At 45.4% G+C, this 22,347-nt stretch overlaps 2 protein-coding genes across 4 annotated transcripts; both read left to right on the top strand.

The window, feature by feature from the left end:
* The first annotated feature begins 10,892 nt into the window (after positions 1-10,892).
* Positions 10,893-15,440, top strand: LOC133895733 (uncharacterized). 3 transcript variants are annotated; one of them, XM_062336231.1, is made up of 3 exons: positions 10,894-11,457; positions 13,186-13,282; positions 14,919-15,440. In XM_062336231.1, the coding sequence occupies exons 1-2, from the start codon at positions 10,995-10,997 to the stop codon at positions 13,251-13,253; spliced, it is 531 nt and encodes a 176-aa protein (XP_062192215.1). In that variant the 5' UTR covers positions 10,894-10,994; the 3' UTR covers positions 13,254-13,282; positions 14,919-15,440. The 3 variants fall into 3 exon arrangements, with proteins under 3 accessions (XP_062192216.1, XP_062192215.1, XP_062192213.1); XM_062336229.1 differs by having other exon boundaries at positions 10,895-11,457; positions 13,186-13,277; XM_062336232.1 differs by lacking the exon at positions 13,186-13,282 and having other exon boundaries at positions 10,893-11,457.
* Positions 15,441-21,068: 5,628 nt separating this feature from the next.
* On the top strand, positions 21,069-22,046 carry LOC133895034 (uncharacterized). Its single transcript, XM_062335245.1, has 2 exons — positions 21,069-21,281; positions 21,534-22,046. Exons 1-2 carry the CDS (start codon positions 21,069-21,071, stop codon positions 22,044-22,046), a joined length of 726 nt encoding a protein of 241 aa, XP_062191229.1.
* The last annotated feature ends 301 nt before the right edge of the window (positions 22,047-22,347 follow it).

Below are 22,347 nucleotides of genomic sequence, written 5' to 3' on the forward strand. Positions count from 1 at the left end.
AGAACCATGGCTGGATGGTCAGCTTAATAGAAGATGATCGGGACTTCTGCCAACTTAAGGTACCAAGGAGGCCCGGTTAGAGCCAGGTTGACCTCCATTTTGACCACCTTGTACAGCCTCTTAGACTCGTACGAGGCGGACCCTCCGAAGATGTGTGCCAGGCTCTGGTCGTCCCTACAGAATTTGGGCTCATCGTCCTTTGTGTCTGGCTTGTCCTGCTTTCTATGGTAATCAGTAATATCAGCCTTAAGCTTATCGTCGAGCTTCTTTTTGATAACGTAACATTCATCAAAGTCATGTTGGTTGGTCCGATGGATGGGACACCACTTTCTACCACCACGGCTCAAGCCATTATCATCTTCGGTGTTGCGCGACTTGCTCCTATCAGCCGCAGCTACGGTCGTGTTCGGACCCTTGCGCTTGTCACTAGGTCTCTTCTTCCCTTCATTCTTTGAGGACTCGGGCTTGTCCACGCCAGACTAAGGGTTTTTGGCATGTTCCTGGGCTTCAACACGCTTCGCTCACTTGTCAGTTAGCTCGAAAAGTTCTTTTGCCATATTCATCTTTCAGGTAGCTAGCTTCCCGACCAAATCTTTTTTCTTGATGCAACGCTTGAAGGCGATGATGTCTCAGCAATAGGAGATGTCCGGGATCGTATTGCTCCTGTCATTAAACCTATGAATGAAGTCTTAAAGAGATCCGTCTTTACCTTTGTTCAGCTGGTGAAGATCGTCTTCCCTTCCTGGGCACTCGAACGTTCCCTGAAAGTTGGCGATGAACTAAGCCTTCAGCTCGGCCCACGATCGAATCAATTTGGGCGGAAGGTTCAGCAACTAGGACCTTCAACTCCATCGAGGGCAGTCAGTAGGTAATTGGCCATTACCCTGCTATCACCACCAGCCACTCAAATAACAGTGGTGTAGATCTGTAACCACTCGTTGGGGTTGAGCTTTCCATCATACTTCTAGATCGGGCCTGCCTTGAACTTCTCGAGCCATCATATCGACCAGAGCTCAGGTGCCAAGGCTTCACATCATACGTTGAACTCTTCAGGAGGAGATGGGGGAGGACTATCACGCCTATTCCTTTGAATAGGAGAGTCACGTCGACCGTCTCATACTGGAGATTTGGGGTTGTTATAATGACGACGGTCATCACAGCGTTTCTCACAGCAGTTGTCTATCACCCTTCGTAGATCATGCCTGTCATGAGGGATGCGGTCCCTTAGGTCTTCCTGGTTCTTACGCCTATGAATGGGGTAGTTACAGTTTGGCCCACAAGACTGCACTCGAGCTCGACAACCCGAGCTTCCCGTTTGGGATCCCTCGACTCGAGGATGTCCACGTCCGTAACTCCTCAAACCATCACCTTGCTGACTAGGGTGCCTAGAGCCGATGGGGTTATTCACTCGAGCCACTTGGATCTAAGCCGCATCGAGCAGAATCTTGTGCTGATTGACCATCGGGGTTAGAGAATTTGTCACATCCAACTCGGGGAAGGACCTCATAATCATAAAAGCACCTTGGACATTAGCTTATGAAGTACTAAAAACACCACTGCCTAGACTTGGCTGTGGTCGAGCCGATGTTGCTCCGCGACCGTTATGTTGAGGGAGTTCGTCCCTCGATCTTGAAACAATTACGGGTGGAGGAATTACTTGAACCGTAGGTGTTCCTAGACCAAGTCAACATCGAATATCGGGGTTCCCCTAATTTTTCACCGCCCGTCGATGATGGGCGATATCGGGGGCCTGCAAAGCCCCAGCTATGGACGTCCCTGGTGGAAATCCTCCAGCGACATTGTTGCCTTGGGCGGCGGCTGTAGCTACTGGATCCTCAGGGATTCCTTCACCATCATTCATCACGGTGTCCGAACCTCCCACATTCTGCTCGATAGGTGTGTTGTCAGCTCCGGCCATAAACATGAATCAATCTGTTTGACTGCTCTAGCCGTCGATGGAGCCGTCATTGCCACTTTCCTGACTCTCACTGTCACTGTCGGTGTCTATGAATTGAAGAACGTTAGGCTCCTTGGGATCCCACTCGAGGTGTCCCACCTCGCGGTATGCGTACAATGGGTTAGACTCGATGATATTGGTGTGGATGAGTTCACCTTAATCATCCTGGCGGTATGCCATTGTTTTGAAGATGATTTCAAAGCTGGCATGAGGCGATGCGAAGATGACTGTTGTCGACTCGAAGTGGTCGTAGAAGCCAGTGCAGGAGAATCCGATGCGAACGCGCACTTGAGACATGATCGATCCTGAAAAACAAATGAAAATCCCCTACTTGGCATGCCAACTGTCAAAGATTAGTTTCTGATAATATGTCCATGATTGAACTGGGTACCTTCAAGATCAGAAATCGAACAGGAAATAAGACATGCGATGTATACGGTTCGGGCCCTCGAAGCGAAATAATACCCTACATCCTATGTTAATAATGTTGTATATGGATTGTCTCAAGTACAAGCAAGGTAGCTAAACATATTACAATTGAGTAGATCAGATCTAAACTTAATCTAATGTTGAAGTCACCAAGTATCTCCAAAGCTAGGATCTGGGTGCTTGCGTCGAGTTTTGTGTAGGCATTGATCTGTCATGAGTTGTTCTCCATCCCCCGTTGGGGGTCTGGGTCTCCGCCTTATATAGGGATCCTGGTAGTACCCTGGATCCACCGTAGTCAGTAAGGAGTCATTTGTCTTGTCGGTCAAGGCAAGGCAATCGAATCTAGCTTGAATACTAGTAGTACTCGAGTTGGTTAACCAGATCGAGACCTTTCTAGTATAGGTTTTCATGATCTTCGAGTATATCAGGTCCCACAAATTCGAATCCACAATATCCAGAGTTGTCCATCTAGTATATGATGTGCCTTATCCGTGTATGGTACACTCCTTATGCGCATATACCCTGTAGTTAGATATTCGACAAATAGATTACTCTGGGGGATGTTCGTGTTCTACACGTCCCTTCGACTCTCCAGTATGCAGACATCTTCACCAAGGGTTTGCCAAATAATTCTTTCCAGCATTTTTTGTCCAATCTCAAGTTCTGTGGCGCTCCTAATTGACATTGCAAGAGTGTGTTGGAATATTATTGACCAGAATTGTTGCTCGTCCGACAATAGTGCTAGCACAACCATGCACCATCCATGTGCCACGTGTCAGTCGGCTGACCCTGCATGCTACTATTCTGGATCCAGCTACAGTCATGTTCAGTTGATCGAGGTTGTTGGAATCGATTTGACAGTTTAGAGATAACTAATTTAGTTTGGAGATAAACTAATTTAATGTATAGATAGATATCTTAGAGATAGACTTGACATAGAGATAGACTCGGAGTTAGAGATAAACTCTGTTTATACATTATACTATATATAGCCTTAATGCTACCCTGAATAATCCAAGCCCGAGATTATTCCCCTATTTTCAGTCTTTCCTGGTATCATAGCACTAGATGATGTTAACTACACCAGATGGCATGAACTCTTCCTTGTTCCTGCTAGGATGTTCAGTGCTAAGGGCCATATTGATGGCTGCTCCCATAGGCCAGTGGCTAGCGACACCAATTGGGAGTTGATAGACTATTTTATCCTCTCCTTTCTCTACACATCCATCCTCACCGTCATCCTCACCCCCGGTGCTTCTCCCCACGCCGTCTGGACCAGCCTGGAGGGTGTTGAGATTAGTCCAAGAAACCGACTAATCTCATATATATGCTGAGCCCAGGAATTAATCCCAACATATTGTGACTTCATTGATAATAATCATAACAATATCCAACTTAATCGTACTTAATTATATTACAAAAGAGACATTCAAGGGTCGAAGATACAAATAAAACTTCACCGGAACTACGTAGACTTTATCCTTCATGATGACACCACAGGCAAACCGACGTAGAAAACACCTTAAAACGCTCATCTTCCCTAAACTCTTTGAGTTTGTTTGGTTATAGCAAGTGTGAGCACATGTCGTACTTAGCAAGTTATGAGAAAAATTATGCATATGTAGACTTTAACAATAATATGGCAATTATGGCTCTTTTGCAGAAAACAACATTTACTTAAAAATAGTTCAAAGTGAGTAATAATTAAATGAATAATAATAAATAAATAACCACATCAAGATTCCAACCATCTTGACTTAACCAACCTTCCAATACCTCAGCCATAGTTCTCACCACCATAGTTGACCATAACCAACACCTCAATCATAGTCCTACCACTGTGATTGATCAAACCATACAAACCATCAAGTTCTAATCATGTGAGGGTTCCTTGTCACTTGTAACTATAAGTATAGCTGACTAACCAGGTCGAGGGGGTGTTTATTTATAGGTCCGAGGCTCGGGAAGTCCGGATTCATTACACTTAGGGTTTCACGGTAGCCGGCTCGATTTGAACTCGGTTTCCAAGATTAATTCAAGCTTTGGAGGAGATATGATAGGAAAAAGTTTGTGGACAACACATGGAGTCTGCTAACACAATCCTAGATGGATTTTATCCCGAATTAGATCAGATTTTGCCGGATTTGATTCGGCCGGCGTGATGCTCTTGGACTTTGAATTTCCTTTTGAATTGGGCTCGATTGAAGATCGATCGGGCTATGCCTTCTTCAAGCCTTGGTGAACTCATTTGACCAATCTCCTGGTGAAGTCTAGCTCGAGCATGGCGGTTTGGCATGTTCTTTTTCCGTTGTCGAGTAAGCAAGAGGAGGAAGAGGATCTACTGTTGAGCTACCTCACGTGCACAAAGATGGGCCACTCAGCTCACCGTGGCCCAAAATTGAGAGAGAGGGGAAGGGATTGGAAAGAGAGCGGGCCGGGTGAGCTGGTCTACTAACCGAACGGGCCGGAAGGGAGAAGAGGTGGGGAAGAGGGAGAGAGGGTTGGGTGATGAGTTATCAACCCATATGAGATTTTTTTTTTCCTTTTCATTTTTTTCCATTTCTATTTCTTGTATTTCTACATACACTTATACATACATATATGTATATAAAAGTGCATGTATTATTTAATATATATTCAAGCAATTCAAACAATGTAAATCAAACAATTGTAAAAAAAATTAAAACCATTTGTATATACACACATATGCATATATACTATTTAGGGTTTTAATTATTCTATTCATTTATTTTCTTTTGTATAAAAATAAATTTTAATTGATGATGAAATTGGGTTGTTACAAAACCTACCCCTTTAAGTGCATCTCATCGTCGAGATCTGAACTGATCTCCAAATAGATGAGGAAATTCTGTCTTTAACTCTTCTTGTTGTTCCCATATTGCCTCTTCTTCTGTGTGGTGACTCCACTCTACTTTGCACATTCGAATAAACTTCCTTCGAGTCACATGTTCTTTGATGTCTAAAATTTTGACTAGATATTCTGCATAAGTAAGGTTTTCTTATGGGTCTACTTCTTCAAATGGTAATTGTTCTTCTCATACTCGCAAGCACTTTTTCAACTGAGATATGTGAAAGACATCATGCACATCCGTGAGCTTAGGTGGCAATTCTAACTAGTAAGCTACCTCTCCCCGTCTAGCAATCACCTCAAAAAGGTTTAATATACCGAGGTGCTAATTTGCCTCTAACTTTGAATCGGGTAACCCTCTTAAAGGCAAAACCTTGAGATATACATAGTCTCTAACTTCAAAAGTTACTTCTCGATGACGATTATCTGCATAACTCTTTTATCTTAACTGAGCAATCTTTAGTTTTTTTCGATTGCTCGTACTTGTTCTTCGGCTTCCTAAACAATTTTAGGTCCAAACACCTGACCTTCTTCAATTTCACTCTAATGCAAAGGAGTTCTACATTTTCTTCCAACAATGCCTCAAATGGGGGCATCTGTAAACTGGACTGATAATTATTACTATAAGAAAAATCTGTATAGGCTAAATTTTTGTCCCAACTGTTATAATTATGTAAAGCACATACCCGTAAAATATCCTCAAGTATCTTATTTACTCGTTCCATTTGACTATCAATTTGAGGATGATATGACGAGCTAAAATTCAGCTTTGTGTCGAGAGACGCATGGTGATTCTGCCAAAACCTTAAGGTAAATTGGGTATCTCGATCTAACACTATTCTGTTTGGAACTCCATGTAAACATACATTCCTTGACATATACAATTTTGCAAGCTTGGCTCCACTATAGATAGTATTAACTAGAAAAAAGTGAGCTGCCTTAGTGAGGCGATCCATGATAACCCATATAGAATCATATTCTGACTAGGTTTGGGGTAATCAACTATAAAGTCCATACCGATTTCTTCCCATTTCCACTCAGGAATCTTCAAAGGCTGAAGCAAACCTGCTGACTTCTGATGTTCTGCTTTCACACGCTAACATGTGTCACACAATGCAACATATTCAACAATTTCTCGTTTCATACCAGACCACCAATAGCGATCTTTTAGATCTTGGTACATCTTAGCACTTGTCACGTCCCAAAAATGATAAGCTGTAATTAAGCATCGCTTAACCATTATCGCATGTGTTATCACCTATGTTGTTACGTAATTGTTCAACAAGTTTAGTTCGAAGGTGTTTCAAATACCCTAGAGATGGTTTAGAGCTCCTTAGAAAAGCCTGAGATCCTTTGGAGAAGAAAGAGAAGGGAAAGTGGGAATACTTAGAAAGATTCAGCATAAAACCCCTCTCGCGATCTGACTGGGATCACCCGCGGTCTGACCACCAGGTGGCAGCCACTTGGGCTTGCCACGTGTGCTTGCTACAGTCTGACCGGTGCCCTACGTAGTACAACCGCCAGCACACAGAGGCTCGACTTAAGGTGGTCAATTGCCTCTCTCACTCTCTCATTTGCTCTCTCTCTCTCTCTCTCTCTCTCTCTCTCTCTCTCTCCACCCAACACTAGAAGGGAGAGGGATTCGAGGGTCGGATATCAGAGGAGGGGACTCTCATGAGCTCCCGAAGGACTTCCCCAAGCGTCTCCCCCCTTCTCCCGTGTCGGAGACCCGCCGTTCACCTCAAGCTCCACCACCACCCCGAGAGCCGATCCACAAATCGAAGCCTTCCCAAATTAAACCCATCCGCTAGAAAGCTTCGATGCACTAAGGTGAGACTTCCCCTACCGTTTTTTCCATTATTTTTGAGCTCAATTAAACCCCCCATGTCGTTTAGGCCCAAAACTCAACCTAGCCTAACTCCAATCCATGAGGCATTTTGAGTTTAGCTCGGTGAAGGTAGTCCAAGTCACTTTAGAAACATTCCACTAGTCCCATAAAGCATTTAGATACCCTTTGTGGTCGAGGGTCTCGCCAGAGCTCTCGCCGCCAACCCCACAAGGGTGCTGCTAGCAAGGCCTAGCGGTCAAACCGACCCCAGCGGCTGTCTGGCAAGGCCTGGCGGTCTAACCGCCGCTAGGGTCGGTCTGACCGCCACTAGGGTTGGTCTGACCGCCAGTTAGGACCGGAAGGTCCGAAGTGAGGGCTCTATACATGGTTTAGATCGCCGCTAGGGTCGATATGACCGTTGGTGGGTGGTCTGACCACCGGATCAACGTCGGTTCGACCGTCAGCCCCCAAAACTCTCTGCTGGCCGCCTGTCTGACCGCCATGCCAGGGCCAGTCTGACCGCCAGCCACTGGCGGTCATTGAAGGCTTGGTGAACTTTAAGTTGGCTTATTCAGGGTTTCACACTTTGAAGCCCTAGTCCCTTAGCGGTATTTTACGAATGTCTTCGAGTCTCAGCGCCCCACTATTACTTGAACATGCATTTTATGCATCCTTTTTTGCATTGTTCATTTATTTATGCATTGCACCCATGTTTCTTTTAGAGAGCATCGATCCGACATTTCAGGCGAGCAAGGACGACACTGAGGCACCCCACTTCTATGAATTCTGTGCAGGTAGCATCAGGCAGCCTGCAGAGAAGCAAGGCAAGCATCTAAGTATATTGAACCATTGTGTTGAATTGAATGAAATCAAAATTTGATAAATTATGCTTATGTATGTTTGCATGAGTAGCGAGTCGATGTCAGGCAAAAATGGGTAGAACCTATGTTGTATTGCATATCCTCTACCTTGAATTATTGATTATCTTCATCCTTGTCACCTCAATTATATTGTTGATGTCTAGCCTAAGGGTTTTTTGGCATGCTTAGCAATGCATGAGTCATCGGTAGAAGTCGAGCGACGGTGATTCTGTTGTTCGCGAACTTAGGGCTTACTTAATGTTTCACACTATTGATTATGTTGTTGAGATGATTGAGATGTGAGAATGAGACGAGATGTGGACGATGTTAGGAGTATCATCTGCCCTGGAGGAGGTTCCCGAGGTAGTTCGAGAAGGGAGCCCGGATACCATAGACCGTTTTGCATTGGTTAAGCACCGACCATTGGCCGCTCTTGGCTTTAGCACTTCCGTACTCACCACATGCTGACCTAATGGTAAGGTAAGCCGAATACCTCTGTAGCTGTGATAATTTGGACCTGAACATCGACGGTGTGAGCGAGAGTGCTTGTAGAGGCATCTAGTTTACTACGGGAGTAGTTATGGATACCTCCGCGCCGAGCGATGTATGTAACAAATGGTTGGGGCTTATTGGGAAAAGTTGTCATAAGTACCCCTTGTATGGACCTGTGTGGTCATGCAAGACGAATGATCCTCGTGTCATGTGGGTAAAGGAGTATCCCCTGCAGGGTGTAAAAATAGTTTGAACTGTCGCGCTCTCGGTCATGAGTATATCTTCTGTCCATGCACACCATTTTAGAGTCACGAGTTGTGGTTTGTGGTTGGATATGTTGGTCATGGGGAAGATGGTTCGTGTTACATACATGTTCATGATGGTTCCGGTTACATTTATGTGCAGTTGGTCATTGCAAGGTATAATTGTATTGTTGTTAGTTAAGTTTAGGTGCTCACATATATGTCTAGGTTGCTTAAGCATATTAATGTACTTAACTTTGAGGTCTTTTTCTTGCTAACAATTCAATGCATAATCCTTGGAGTCGATCTGATTAAGTCTTGCGAGTACCTTCGTACTCAGCTACTCTACAAGTTTTGCAGGTGAGGAGAAAGCGGTGTTTGGCTACTTCATGCCTGTTGAGGGTAGTGGCGGGCATAAGTAGTGCATTCTACTTAGTTGGCGTACTTTGTGATAGAGCCTAAGGGTATATGGATCTATCCATGCCGTTTATAGCTTTAGATTTCGCTACATAGTTTCTTTTGTTAGCTAGGAGTTAAGCAGGTTTTAGTCTCCTTCTAGCTCTCTCATTTATTGTCAATTGTAATAACTTGGTAGTGCTTAAGAACTTGTAATATAATGTTAATTACTTGCTCTTTCTTAAGCTCTGTTGTAATGCTATATGTTGTAAAGGTATGTGTTCCGATCTTGGACACAAAACACGTACCGGGACTACCGAGATGATACTATGGTTAATCATTGAGGTTGTGATTATGAATAATGATCCTCCTATTGATTAATTAGAATATTATTTGGACGGTTCCCTTACACACTGCTTGGGTGAATAGAATAAGCTACCTCGTGGGGTTCTTTAAGAACTAACTCCTTAAGTTCCTTTTGTCTAGCACACATATGTACTTACCAAACCATACTATGCATGTCTCATCCAAGATTCTCGGGACTTTTCTTACTTTAATATTCTGCTTGATCTCCTTAATTTGTTTATCTTCTGTCTGACCTTTTGGAATATTCTCATCCAAGATAGGTTCTATTTCCATAGATACGGCTTCCATATCCGCAACAAATCCCAGGTTTAGTTGTCAGAACTCTTCACACAAAGCTGGTTGAGCTTCTTGCAGCATGGTCATATCCGCAGTGTGCTTTCTAACTTATGGCATCTGCAACTATATTTACCTTTTCAGGAAAATAATGAATTCCCACATCATAATGCTTGATAACTCTAACCATCTACGTTGTCTAAGTTAAGATATATCTGAGTGAATATATATTTCAAACTCTTGTGATCAGTATATATCTCACACTGTTGATACTGCAAAGCTAGCACCCGAACGTCCGATATATCAAACGTTACAACTGCCCATCGCAACATCAAAGACTAACGTCTGCAACATTTGAAATCAACGTTCGCAACATCAAAAAATGCACCAAAAAAGCACATAGATCCAGACAAAAAAATTATCCATTTGAGTTAATTCCTATATTCCGAGATGCAACATACAGAAATAATTTCTGCAACAAAATTCCATAACGTCTGAAACATTCAATTTGAACATTTGAAACATTGGAGATGCGAAAATATTAACTCGAATGGATAATTTTTTTCGGGTCCGAATCTGTACACAAGAGATTCTGGGATGCAATATTCTCGAAGAACTTCTGCAATAAATTCTCATAATGTCTGAAACATTAAATTTGAACGTCTGAAATATTGGAGATATATAGTAATTAACTCGAATGGATAATTTTTTCGAGTCTAGATCTATACGCAAGAGATTTTCAGGATGCAACATACGGAAATAACTATGGTAACAAATTTTCATAACGTCTGAAACATTAAATTTGAACATCTGAAATATTAAATTTGAACGTCTGAAATATTGGAGATGCAAAAATATTTTTAGCCGGTCCAATAATACTATGGGCTGAGCGGGCCGTTCGTCCGATAAACATGTGAAAGGGAGCATTTCCGTTACTAATAAGATAATATCTTCATATCTTCAAAATATACACTACAGCTACTAATTTCAAATCATAGGTTAAGTAATTCTTCACATAAGTTCTCAACTATCTTGAAGCATATGCTATAACTTAAACTTCTGGCATCAAATTGCATCAAAGTCTTTAGCGAGAAGCATGAAAATAAATGTCAAAATTCTACTGACACGTGGGCCCATATTGACGTCCTTGCCCCACGGCAACCATCACATGAACGAACCGCAGCAGCAGCAGCAGCATCTTTCCCCGTCCCTATCTCTTCGGCCTCCGCCCCGCCCTCCGCCTCCATCTCACCCCATCGCCTCCTCCGCCTCGCCGTCTCCGATGGCTCGCCTCCTCGCGCAAACCCTAACCCTAGCCCGCCCCGCCCCGACCGGTGCCACCGCATCCGCTTCCCTCCGCGGCCTCGCCACCAAGGTTGAGGTCATCGAGATCGACCTCACCGAGGAAGACGCCACCTCGGCCCCCGGCTCCCCCACGCCGTCGATCGAGGTCGTGGGGATCCGTCGCCTGGAGGAGGCCATCCACGGGGTCATGGTGCGGCGCGCCACACCCGACTGGCTCCCCTTCGTACCGGGCGGGTCGTTCTGGGTGCCCCCGCTGCGGCGCCCGCACGGGGTCGCCGATCTCTTCGGCCGGATCGCGGCGGCCGGGGGCACCGAGGGGGTCTTCGGGGCCGTGGGCGGCGCGGTCGAGATCGTGGAGGTCGACGCGCCGATGACGGAGGAGGAGGCGCTCTCCTTCTCCACGGCCCGGGGGTGGCCCTCGGCCTCCTACTTCGTCGAAGGTGAGGCCGTGATCTGGCGCTTAAGATTCCCAGCTTTGGATCTATGGCCAAATAGCGGTGGATGGTGGTACCAAAGATACACCTGCTTAGCTTAATTATGGCATGTAGCCTGATGACATGAATGGCAAATCAGGAATATTATGCACCTGATTTGACCAGAAATGTAGGGGTGTTGCTGCGTGTTGGCCTTGCGCTGTCTATGGTTGTCGCTTGGTAACTGTTAGCATCCACCAAAGTTTAGTTTTCAAGATATGCTTCGACACTGCAATGGCTGCATAAGTGAGATAAAAAAGGGTTAATTGCATTTGTTATCTGGAGGAATTTACTAGCCTGTAGGGTGGCATAGGGAAAGGGCATTGAAAAAATTGCTTTTACTGATTACTCGTGCTGACCTCATGTTACCGTTCTTATTTGTCCACTCCAGCACCGTCCTCCATTTCCATTAATGTGCAAATCTCCATTTTTTTTATTTCTTGTGTTCCATATAGTATATAGTTCATAACCCATTTTCTTGAAAAAAAATTGGATTGCTAACCAGGAGAAAAATCTGCAAGTTGGTAAGGGTCCAAACCTTCCAGAATAGTTTATCATTTATACTGGCCTAAATTAGCAGACTTTGCATTATACTGGCCTTTTGCATTCCACCGCTGTACAATGTCTTGGTTTTCTTCTTGTAGTTGTATGTTGATAGTCATGGATTATGCCCCTGGACCATACCCTGAGTAACAAATCCGATTATTGTCTCTCAAGGCCATGTACATTCTACTTTACTCGTCGGGACACCTTGAAAAGGTTTGGGGTAATATCCTTTGACACTGGTCCATTTGATCGGTGGTGTTCCCAAAGCTAGTTTTCTTGCCATTTCTGTTGGTGATTGTGGTGGAGCTATCGAACAAAGCCTGATAGGTGGCATTCACTGGCAATTGCATGCATAACCAAGGTTTGTCTGGTGGCTTCCACTCGTGCCATAGCCATCCGTAGCACAAGGCTTGCCCAAAACCTTTGAGATCTAGGACACCAAGTCCTCCATGGCTCTTTAGTTAGCAAACTTCGTTCCAGCTAGCTCTCCAGTGATCTCCATTGGCTCTTTCTTCTCCCGTGCAAAGCCAACACCTTTGGCACTTGTCTATTTTCCTAATCACCCACTTTGGTGGCTGACAGAGTGCCATTTGATAGATAGGTAGGTCTTTAAGGACCAAGTTAAAAACTGTCTTGCCACCTTACAGCTTAGTTTTGAACCTAGTAACTCTTGAAATGGCACTCTGTCAAAATTTTGCTGAATTCACGGTTGTTGCTATTGACACCTCTTTAAACTCTATTTAGTTTCATAAGAAAATGGAATAGAAATGTATTAATGAACTAAAGAACTTAAAATGGAATGGTATAAGAGGATACAGAGGTGCACCCTTATATGCTAATCTGTCATAGCTGATTTATGGTTGTATCAGAACAAGCTGTTACTGTGGTTTTGTTTTATATGTCACAGTTATCGTGTTAGTGTTTTCTCTCTCAAGGCAGATACTACCACAATAATATTTATAACATAAATTAACATGCATTAATTGTCATGAATCAATTTTATCTATAATGTGCAGAGTATGAACAAGATTTTTTCTTTGTTCTCATGTGTGCACATGCAAAGTCCTTAGTGATGGATATTAATTTCCTTTGCAAATTTGGACTTCACTTTAGATTATTTGCTTATCTGCTTAGTTTGTTCTGTTCAAGGGAAATTTCCACATTCAAAGAAGAAATCAAGGAAAAGCACAACACAAACTGATGATGAAGAAAGCTGATTGGTTTGTGCTTCTTTGCCAGGGGTAAGGTGATTTAAATTTCATTAGGAACTCAGTAATAATCATCGTGCTGTCTAACATATTGGCTACGGCTTTGGAATTTCTTCTTGTAATCTGCTGTTGCTATTTGCTCTAAGTAATAATCTTTTTCCACTGTTGAGCTTTGTAGGCGATTCTGTTACAAACTGCACCTAAGTACTCCCGTTTGCATTTGTTGCTGCCAGTTGTGCTGCCATTTTATGTTTGTCAAGAAAAAAGAGAGTTAATTTAGGGTTCCCATGTATATAGGTAACACAGTTTGGAGAGGGTGCAGTCTTAACCATAAGCCCAAATTAGCCACCCTTTTTGGATTGTGCTTACATCCATGGCCCTTAAGGTTTTCTTATTACCTTCAGTATCATATACTTCCTCATTAGGACTTATTAGGTACAGTATGACATGCCTATGAGCTCTGTCAATTGTCATGTCAAATATGCAAAAAAGTAATTGTTCCCTAAGAACATTTCTATTTCCATGTGCTTCTTACGATGTTGAGTTCCAAATGTTAATCAGATGTAGGGATAGCTTATGCTTGGAGTGCAGATTAGTACACAGGGAAACTGTAATTTTCAGATCAGAATTGTTTCTGGATAAAAAAAAAGATAACTATCATATCATTGGTTCAGATACTTGTTTTTGACAGAATAATACACTGATCTTTTTCTGAGTAATGACGATTGCCTCTCTTCAAAACACTTGTGTAACTAAATTGCGCTTGCCCACCAGAAGTAAAAAGATGGGCTGAAATCCCATTGAATTTTGTTAACCGGATTTTTGCAGTTCTGAGCTAGTCAACAATTTATTTGTGCTGACAGATTTAGTGAGTTTCTGCTGATGTGTATTTTATTCATAAAGCACTTCTTAATTTGTTGTGCAGTACCCCTCTGTCCCTCCCTCCCGCCTCAGCCTTACTGATCATAGCTGCAATGCACTAACTGCTGCCATGGCTAGTTATCATTGCTCCCTACACCACAGATTTCCTAGGACATTTTTAACATCACAATTAAACTGGTGGTCAACTTAATAGGTCTCATTTGTAGATAATATTTATCTTGCAGGGTAAAATCCAAAATGAATTTACAGGTTAGATATGAAAATATTTATTTTTTATGTGTTAGAATCTGTCTCATCTCATCATGCAACATGGCTAGAGCAAGAAGGCTGCTCCTGCATGCTTGGAGATGTGGGGATAAACATCTTGTCACATAGGAACATCAAACAATGCAAACAGTGATGTTCTGGTCAACTAGGCCATGGATGGCAAAGGCTGAGGGTGGTGAACTCTTGACCTTGGCAAGGGTATGGAGCCATGTAGTTATACTTGCTGGTGAGGCTGTTGTTGCATGTGAGGTCTAGCACCTACAAGATCTTGTTACTATTGATGCCTGAGATGGTCTTGGTGAAATTCTCTTACATTTCTTTAATTTAGTGATTCTTAGAATCTTGAAAGCAGAATTCTTTTAAAAAATGTCTTGCAAATTAGCTGACTAGAGAATGAAACTATGTCCTAACTGGCTGTTGACTGATTCAGTAGTTGATAGTTGTTCCCCACCTGTATGTAGTTCCCATATGTTCTTATGTGCACAACCATAATAATATTTGATCTCATAACATCCCTTTGTGCAGGCTAAGGCACTGCGGAGTTTCATGACTCTGCCATGACCAATGTACATATGGATGGTAAGGACCCCATTGATGAAGAACTATTGCAACTGCTATGACCGATGATGTCGCCCCAACCCTTGGAAGATAAACTATTGCAACCACTGTGAGTCGGTTGCAATGCTGTAAATTCGGTCTGAAGCCCTATTGCTTATTGTACCAACAAGCCCCGGGACCATAGTTTTGTTTGTAATAATAATCCTGGAGAGGGCAGCTGAATATGTGCTACGATACTGGACTCGATCAAGGGCTCTGGATAGCTTCTTGTGCCGACTATGATGAAATGTTTGTAAAACTGAAATAAGCATCTCTGTCTAGTGTCTACCCCTGATCTTGAACTGTTTCCATATCAAACTTTGTTAAAACTGTTCCAAACTATGTTGTCATGTGGACAGGTATAGGTACATCTTATATTGCTGTAGTACTCTCTGCACCTGTATGATGTTTGAAACTCATGTTACTTATTAAGAGGTGGTTTAAAGTTAACATTATAGTCTTATTAGTTTCGGTAGAGAGTTGTTGGAAGGAGGTAAAAATCGAAAGATTGAGTATCTCTTGAAAATACAGAATGACATTTCTAATCTTTGGAAGTTTGTATGCATATGGCTACTATCATTTTGGAATGTAGGAGTCATGAAGAAATTTCTTTGTGGCTGTGATTACTATCATCCTGGAATGTAGGAATTTATGAAGAAATTTTTCATAGTGGCTACTGCTATCTCGTTCCTAATGAACACGCGGCTGTTGTGGCTACTGCTATCGCGTTCACGATGAACACACGGCCGTCTGGATGTGCGGTTTTCTCCGGACAGCGTGGGGACATGGGGTTTGAGTTTGGAGTTCACTACAGCCCCGAGCCATAGAATTATTGTGGGAGACAACGGCAGCAAAGATGTTGCGGTTGATCTCATCTCTGCCCAATCGCCCATGGCGGTTGTTGAACATGTTACAAATAGATATTTAACATATGATCAATTAGCACATTAACTGCTTTTCATTAATAAATCAAAGGGCAACCATTCATTATTGAATGGATATGTTCATACCCTTTGAACATGTATATATATGTGTAAAACAGCAACCAATCAATAACTACTACTCACTCTCAAACTCTCTCAAATCACTCTCAATACGTCATCAGCACTTAGAATCAACCACAAGAGCATTTTGTCCATTGCACAGAAGCAAGAAGAAAAAGAAAAAGGGCCAACCAGCCTCACCAACAGAGAAGGCACGAAGGTCTCTCCCAGAACAAGGTACAAGACAGAAGATGGCTTCACCTCCATCTACCACTGGAGACTGTCAGTGACACAGGAACCAGGGGTTCCCGAGTCCCGATGCCAGATCAGCAGTTTGCCACGTGGCGCCCTTCCTCGGGGATCATCTCTGCGAGGTACGAGAAGACTAAGTCCCGAGAGAGGGTGCTCGGGGCCATGAAAAGTGGTCCCCGAGTACCCGAGTTCCCCGATGACCCAAGAAGATCAAGTGCCGCGAAGAGAGTGCTCGGGGCTGTGAACAGTAGCCCCGGGCACTCAAGTCCCCCGATGACCAGAAAAGCCAAGTGCCGGGAAGGGGGTGCTCGGGGCCGTGAACAGTGGCCCCCGAGCACCCCGAGGACCCAAGGAAGTTAGTTCCAGGAGAGAGTGCTCAGGGCCGTGAACAGTGGCCCCCGAGCGCTCGGTTCCCCGAGGACCCGAACAGCCAATTCCGGGAGAGAGTGCTCAGGGCCGTGAACAGTGGCCCCCGAGCACTCGGTTCCCCGAGGACTAAGAAAGGGCATATCTGGGAGAGAGTGCTCATGACTGTGAACAGTGATCCCCGAGCACTCGGTTCCCCGAGGATCTCAGAAGTCCTTCGCCAGTAGCCCCCACAGAGGTCCAACGGTGAGGTGTCAGCTGGTGAAAGATCCGATGTTGCATTTAAGAGGGCGCGTGGCCTATCACCTCCAACTGCTCCTGCCACGCTCGTTGTCAGTCCCTGCCACGGCCTGGCAGGGAGACGTGGGGACATTTAATGCACGGGTCCCATCGCGGGACATCCGGTGCGCCTCGAGATAACATCGTGAAGCCCAAGGCGCCCCGCCTACCGCCCTGCTGTGTCAGGTGTACAAGACCGAGCATGCACACCAGGCTGTTCAGTGGCTGCCCGGTGGGCCCTCTCCGCGGCGCCCATTGCAGAACGGCATGATGACGAACGAGACCAGACAGGGGCGCGTTTTCAACCCTCCCCGTCACTTCCCGCAGCAGCCCATGATGGTTGCTTTCCATTTATGGCGCCTCGGAACTCGCGCCCTCCCTTTCTGGGCACGCTACCACCCGGCGAGTATTTAAGGCGGGGCGGGCTCCCCGGAGAAAAAGAACCCAATTGACACGGAGCAACCGCCAGGACAAGTTAAAAACACAAAAGGCAAAGTCAGAGACAAGCCGAATTAGAAGACAGCAGCTCAGTGCAAGCGCAGAAGCTGAGATCACCGAAGAACATAGAGCCCGAAGCTCTAGGCTAGACAAATATTCTTGTAACCAGCAACATCTCTGAGAGACATTCTCAGAGCATCTATAGCATACACATAGGAGTAGGGTGTTACGCTCAGTGTGGTCCGAACCTATCTAAAAGACCTCCTGCGCATTTACTACTTTCTGCATCCGATCATCCCATTCCACCTGCATCGCATTTACGCCCATTTATTTCACCTACAAAACAGATTCAGAATCATCCTCCCGGCCGAATCTCAAAGGGGTCCCTCCGGATCCCTGCTTAAGGAGTTCACCCTCCGACAGCTGGCGCACCAGGTAGGGGGGTTGCATCCCTGAATTTGTTTTATTTTCCTGCAGAAAAAATGGCAGGTGGTCATCGTCTCCGACGCACCGGCTCCAGCTCCAGTGAAGAAATGGAGCCCCTCGCACAGGAGGCCCCAGTCACTGCAGCTCCTCAACAGCAGCCCCGGTCCACCCGCTTGGCGCTCCCCTCTCACGGGACCATGGCGATGGGCCCAGCAGGGCCGCCGCCGTCGTTGCGAGCGCACCGTCTAACCCTCAGCAAGCGGCAGAAACTCCTGTCGCGAGGTCCACGTCTGGACAGCGCCGGGCGCCGTTACGGCACAGGCTCGCCTTCGGCGATGCCAGTCTTGGGAGCACGCTGCTTGCGGCGCAAGCTCTCCTCATGCACCCGCTGGCTCCAGGAGGTGGCTGCTCTGGAGGCACGGCTCACCGTCAGGTGTTGGCCGAAAGCTCCCGGGCTACCTCCCACCGCGGCGCAACCAAGGCCGGTCCATCCTCAGGTGGCGACCGAACCGGCCGGGGGGCCTCCAAGCGGAGTGCCGCCCCCCTGGCCACTACCAGAGCTCAGGACCTCACTTGCATCTCAACCAGCGGAGGGCCGTCGAAGATGTGCGCGTCACCCTTGAGCGCCAACGGGAGTCCCGGCATAAGGCCGAAACTGAAGACCAAGCCTCCTCCATGCCGTCTCATGACCACCAGGGCTCCCCGGCTCGCCGGCGTTCACCGGCCAAGGGCGCTGCCCACGCAGCAGGGTACGGCACAGGCTGCCGCGCCTTCACCAGCGAGCTCCGCCGGGTCAACTGGCCCACGAAGTTCCGGCCAGAACTGCCGGAGAAGTACGACGGGTCCATCGACCCCGTCGAGTTCCTCCAAATCTACACCACCGCTATCCAAGCGGCCGGCGGCAGTGAAAAGGTGATGGCCAATTATTTTCATGTAGCCTTAAGGGGCTCTGCCCATTCTTGGCTTATGAACTTACTCCCAGGATCCATCGGTTCCTGGGATGACCTCTGCCACCAGTTTGTGGCTAACTTTCAGGGCACATTCACGCGCCCCAGCTGGAGTGCGACCTTCACGCCGTAAAACAGCAGGAGGGGGAGACACTGCAGCGCTTCATATAGCGCTTCAGCCAGGTCCGCAACACCATCCTGCGGATAACCCCCCACACCATTATCGTCGCGTTCCGGCAGGGTGTCCGCGACGAGCGGATGCTCAAAAAGCTGGGCATGCACAAAGTCGAAACCACCGCGGAACTCTTCGCATTGGCTGACAAGTGCGCCAAGGCGGCGGAGGCTCGGGCGTGGCATGTTCCGCGCCCTGAGCAACCCGCTGCCGATCAACCAGGTCCTTCTTGCTCTGACAGGCGGGAAAAGAAAAAGAGAAGAAGGCGCGAGGCTGTCCCTGTCGTGCTGGCTCAGGGCCCTGCCCGTAGGCCGGCTGAGGAGCATGACCGCTGGCCGGCGCGCCGGGCGGCCGCTGACAGAAGGCCCGCGCCCGCAAGGGCTCCAGCCCCTCCGAGGGCTCCGGCTCCCTCGAGGGCTCCTACCCCTGCAAGGGCCCCTGCTCCTGCGAGGCCTGAGCTGGGGAAGTGGTGCCAGATCCACCAGACCGAGTGGCATGACCTCACGGAGTGCCGCACGGTCAAAGGTCTCATCGAGCGGCGCTAGAGGGACCGCGAATAGCCCCGCAAGGGCGGCGACGACAGAGCCACCCCCGAGAATCAAGAGCTCGGGTTCCAGGAGCCTGAGCACACCGTCACCTTCATCGACGGAGGCACGTATAAGCCCTCCTCCCACCGCTGTGTCAAGACCATGCGGCGCGAGGTATGCTCGGCAACCCCAAGCACGGAGGCCGCAAAGCCCTGAAGTGGTCAGACTCCCCGATCACGTTCAGCCAGGCCGACCACCCCGCAGTACTGCAGGCGTGGGGTGACTACCCCTGGTAGTGTCCCCCACCATCTGCAACGTAAAGGTCAACAGAGTGCTGATTGACGGGGGTGCAGGCCTGAACCTCCTTTCCCGGGAGGCCTTCGAGAAGCTGCAGGTGCCTTTCAGGCGCCTAAAGCCATCGCTCCCCTTCTACGGGGTGACACCCAGGCACACCTTACCCCTCGGGCAGGTCGAGCTGCTCGTGACATTCGGGAGCCGAGACAACTTCCGGACGGAGAACGTCATCTTCGATGTCGCGGAAGTCCCACTCCCCTACAACGCCATCCTCGGGCGCCCGACGCTTGCTCAGTTCATGGTGGTCACCCACTATGCCTATCTCACGGTTAAGATGCCGGGCCCAGCAGGCCCCATCTTCGTGCCCACCGAGAGGGGGCACTACGGGCTAGGCCGAAAGGCCAAAAAGGCCACAGCCCAAGTTGTCTCAGCCCATTAGTCAAAAAATATTGAAAAATGGCTTTTTCACAAAAAAAACCCTCGGGTTTTCAGCATTTTATAGCCAATTTCAATATTTAATTTTACAGTTCTGTAAAATCACGTTATAGCCCCTGTCTTTAACTATAATTGTATTTCGTCCTGTTTATATTGTAAATATATATGTTCCAGTCCTTGTTTTCTCTGGAAATCTTATATGTTACATGCATTTTACCATAATGCATTCAAATTACATATATATGTGTGTGTGTGTGTGTGTGTGTGTGTGTGTGTGTGTGTGTGTGTGTGTGTGTGTGTGTGTGTGTGTGTGTGTGTGTGTGTGTGTGTGTGTGTGTGTGTGTGTGTGTGTGTGTATGTATGTTTACAACTTAGTTTTTGCAATAGCAATTATTTTTCATACAAAATTCATATTATTGCAAAATATGTGATTACCTCTTCACTTGATATAACACTATACACCTTTTAAGGTGATTACCTTAATTCATACCTCATATTGGCCATACACAAGGTAGTATCTATATACTACTGAGGGATCTATACTATATTTACATATAGTGACTATCCTCAACGTGCGTACCCAATGTGTATATGAATTAAAGAAGGTCTACACCAATTTTGGTGATTACCTACATAGTGTTAACACAAGATTTGAATAACACAAATTAGTGGAATTTATGGCATCTACTGAATAATTACAGATTATGCCCCCACTACTCAAAGGTTTTCATCATCTTGATGACTACCTTCAAAGTGTTACCGATATAATTTGAGGTCTACACTATCTAACTCCAGTATTACCTTAACTTTACAATTTTACACTATTACAACATTACCATGATTCTTTAATTTACCCAATATGTAAATTCATTCAATCATTGGTCAACTTGTAGGACAAAATGTCCAATATTGAGTTCAAAAGACACGAGTTAGATGGCAAAAACTATATAACATGGGCAATGGACATGAAGATAAGTCTATCATCACGCAGACTTATGACGGCAATAAATCCTCCTCAAGAAGGAGACCCGCCGCTTCAAGATCAAATCAAGTATGAGGCTTTATACTACATAAGGCACCATTTACATCCAGATTTAAAATCTGAATACTTGATGGATGAAAATCCACATGATCTATGGAATTCACTCAAAGAGCGATATGAACAGCAAAAGGTAGTAATACTACCTGATGCACAATGCGAATGGACCAATATTCGCCTCCAGAACTTTAAGTCCATTGGATAATACAATCATGCTGTTCACAAAATCTGCTCAAGATTGCTTTTTTGTGACAAAGCTCCCACCGATGCGGACAAAATAGAAAAAACTTTGTCTACAATGCTTCCTGCCCATAAGGTATTCCAACAACAATACCGTGCTAGAAACTATCAGCACTATTCTGAATTAATTCATACTTTACTTCAGGCTGAAAAGCATGATGGACTTCTTTTAAAGAATCATCACCAGCGCCCTACTGGCACTGCACCTTTACCTGAAGTAAATTCAAATATTCAGAATACAAAGAGGTTCGACAGCAACAAACGCCATCCAAAGAACTTCAAAGGCAGGCACAACCACATAAAGAAGCAAAAATTCCATAGAAATAACAAGGGGAAGAGCATTTTCAACAACAAAGACAAATCTGATATTTGTCATAAATGTGGTTGCTATAGCCACACAACTAAGAAATGCCACACCCCAAAACACTTGGTTGATCTTTACCTAAAGTCCGTTGGACAAAGCCGACCAACTCAAGGCAAAAGATTTGAAGCTCATTTCAGTCTTCAACCTGACACCACCAGGACAACAAGTTGTTCCCAAAATGTTCATCCAGAACTGAACAACGACATCACTCTTCAAGAGCAAGAGGACCTTGAGAGCATGGGCAATATGCTAGTGGAATTTGCTTCCAATGACTTATTTGGAGACTTCGATTAGGCTCTTAATTAATTAGATATTATTAATATCTATGTCCTACGTAGTGTTGTAATAGGTTGTTGTTATCTTATACTATTGTATCAACACATTGATACTCAATAAAGTTGTATGTATTCTATATATATCTATGAAGAATTTCACATTCTCTATTTTATATATATAGATGATTACGGGAGACAATCCAATTGAAGAGGAGATGTGCTTAGTGGATAGTTGTACCACTAACTCTATACTAAGGGAAACTAAATATTTCCAAACTCTGAAAAAGAGTCAAGGAAATGTTTTGACGATCGCAGGACGC

This window comes from Phragmites australis, chromosome 16 (assembly GCF_958298935.1).
Source record: "Phragmites australis chromosome 16, lpPhrAust1.1, whole genome shotgun sequence".
NCBI lineage: Eukaryota > Viridiplantae > Streptophyta > Magnoliopsida > Poales > Poaceae > Phragmites > Phragmites australis.

Coding starts and splice junctions, on each gene's coding strand:
- LOC133895733 (XM_062336231.1), top strand. CDS start 10,995: ATGGCTCGCCTCCTCGCGCAAACCCTAACCCTAGCCCGCCCCGCCCCG. Junction 11,458..13,185: donor GGCCTCCTACTTCGTCGAAG/GTGAGGCCGTGA, acceptor GTTCTGTTCAAG/GGAAATTTCCACATTCAAAG.
- LOC133895034 (XM_062335245.1), top strand. CDS start 21,069: ATGGACATGAAGATAAGTCTATCATCACGCAGACTTATGACGGCAATA. Junction 21,282..21,533: donor AGCGATATGAACAGCAAAAG/GTAGTAATACTA, acceptor ACTTTACTTCAG/GCTGAAAAGCATGATGGACT.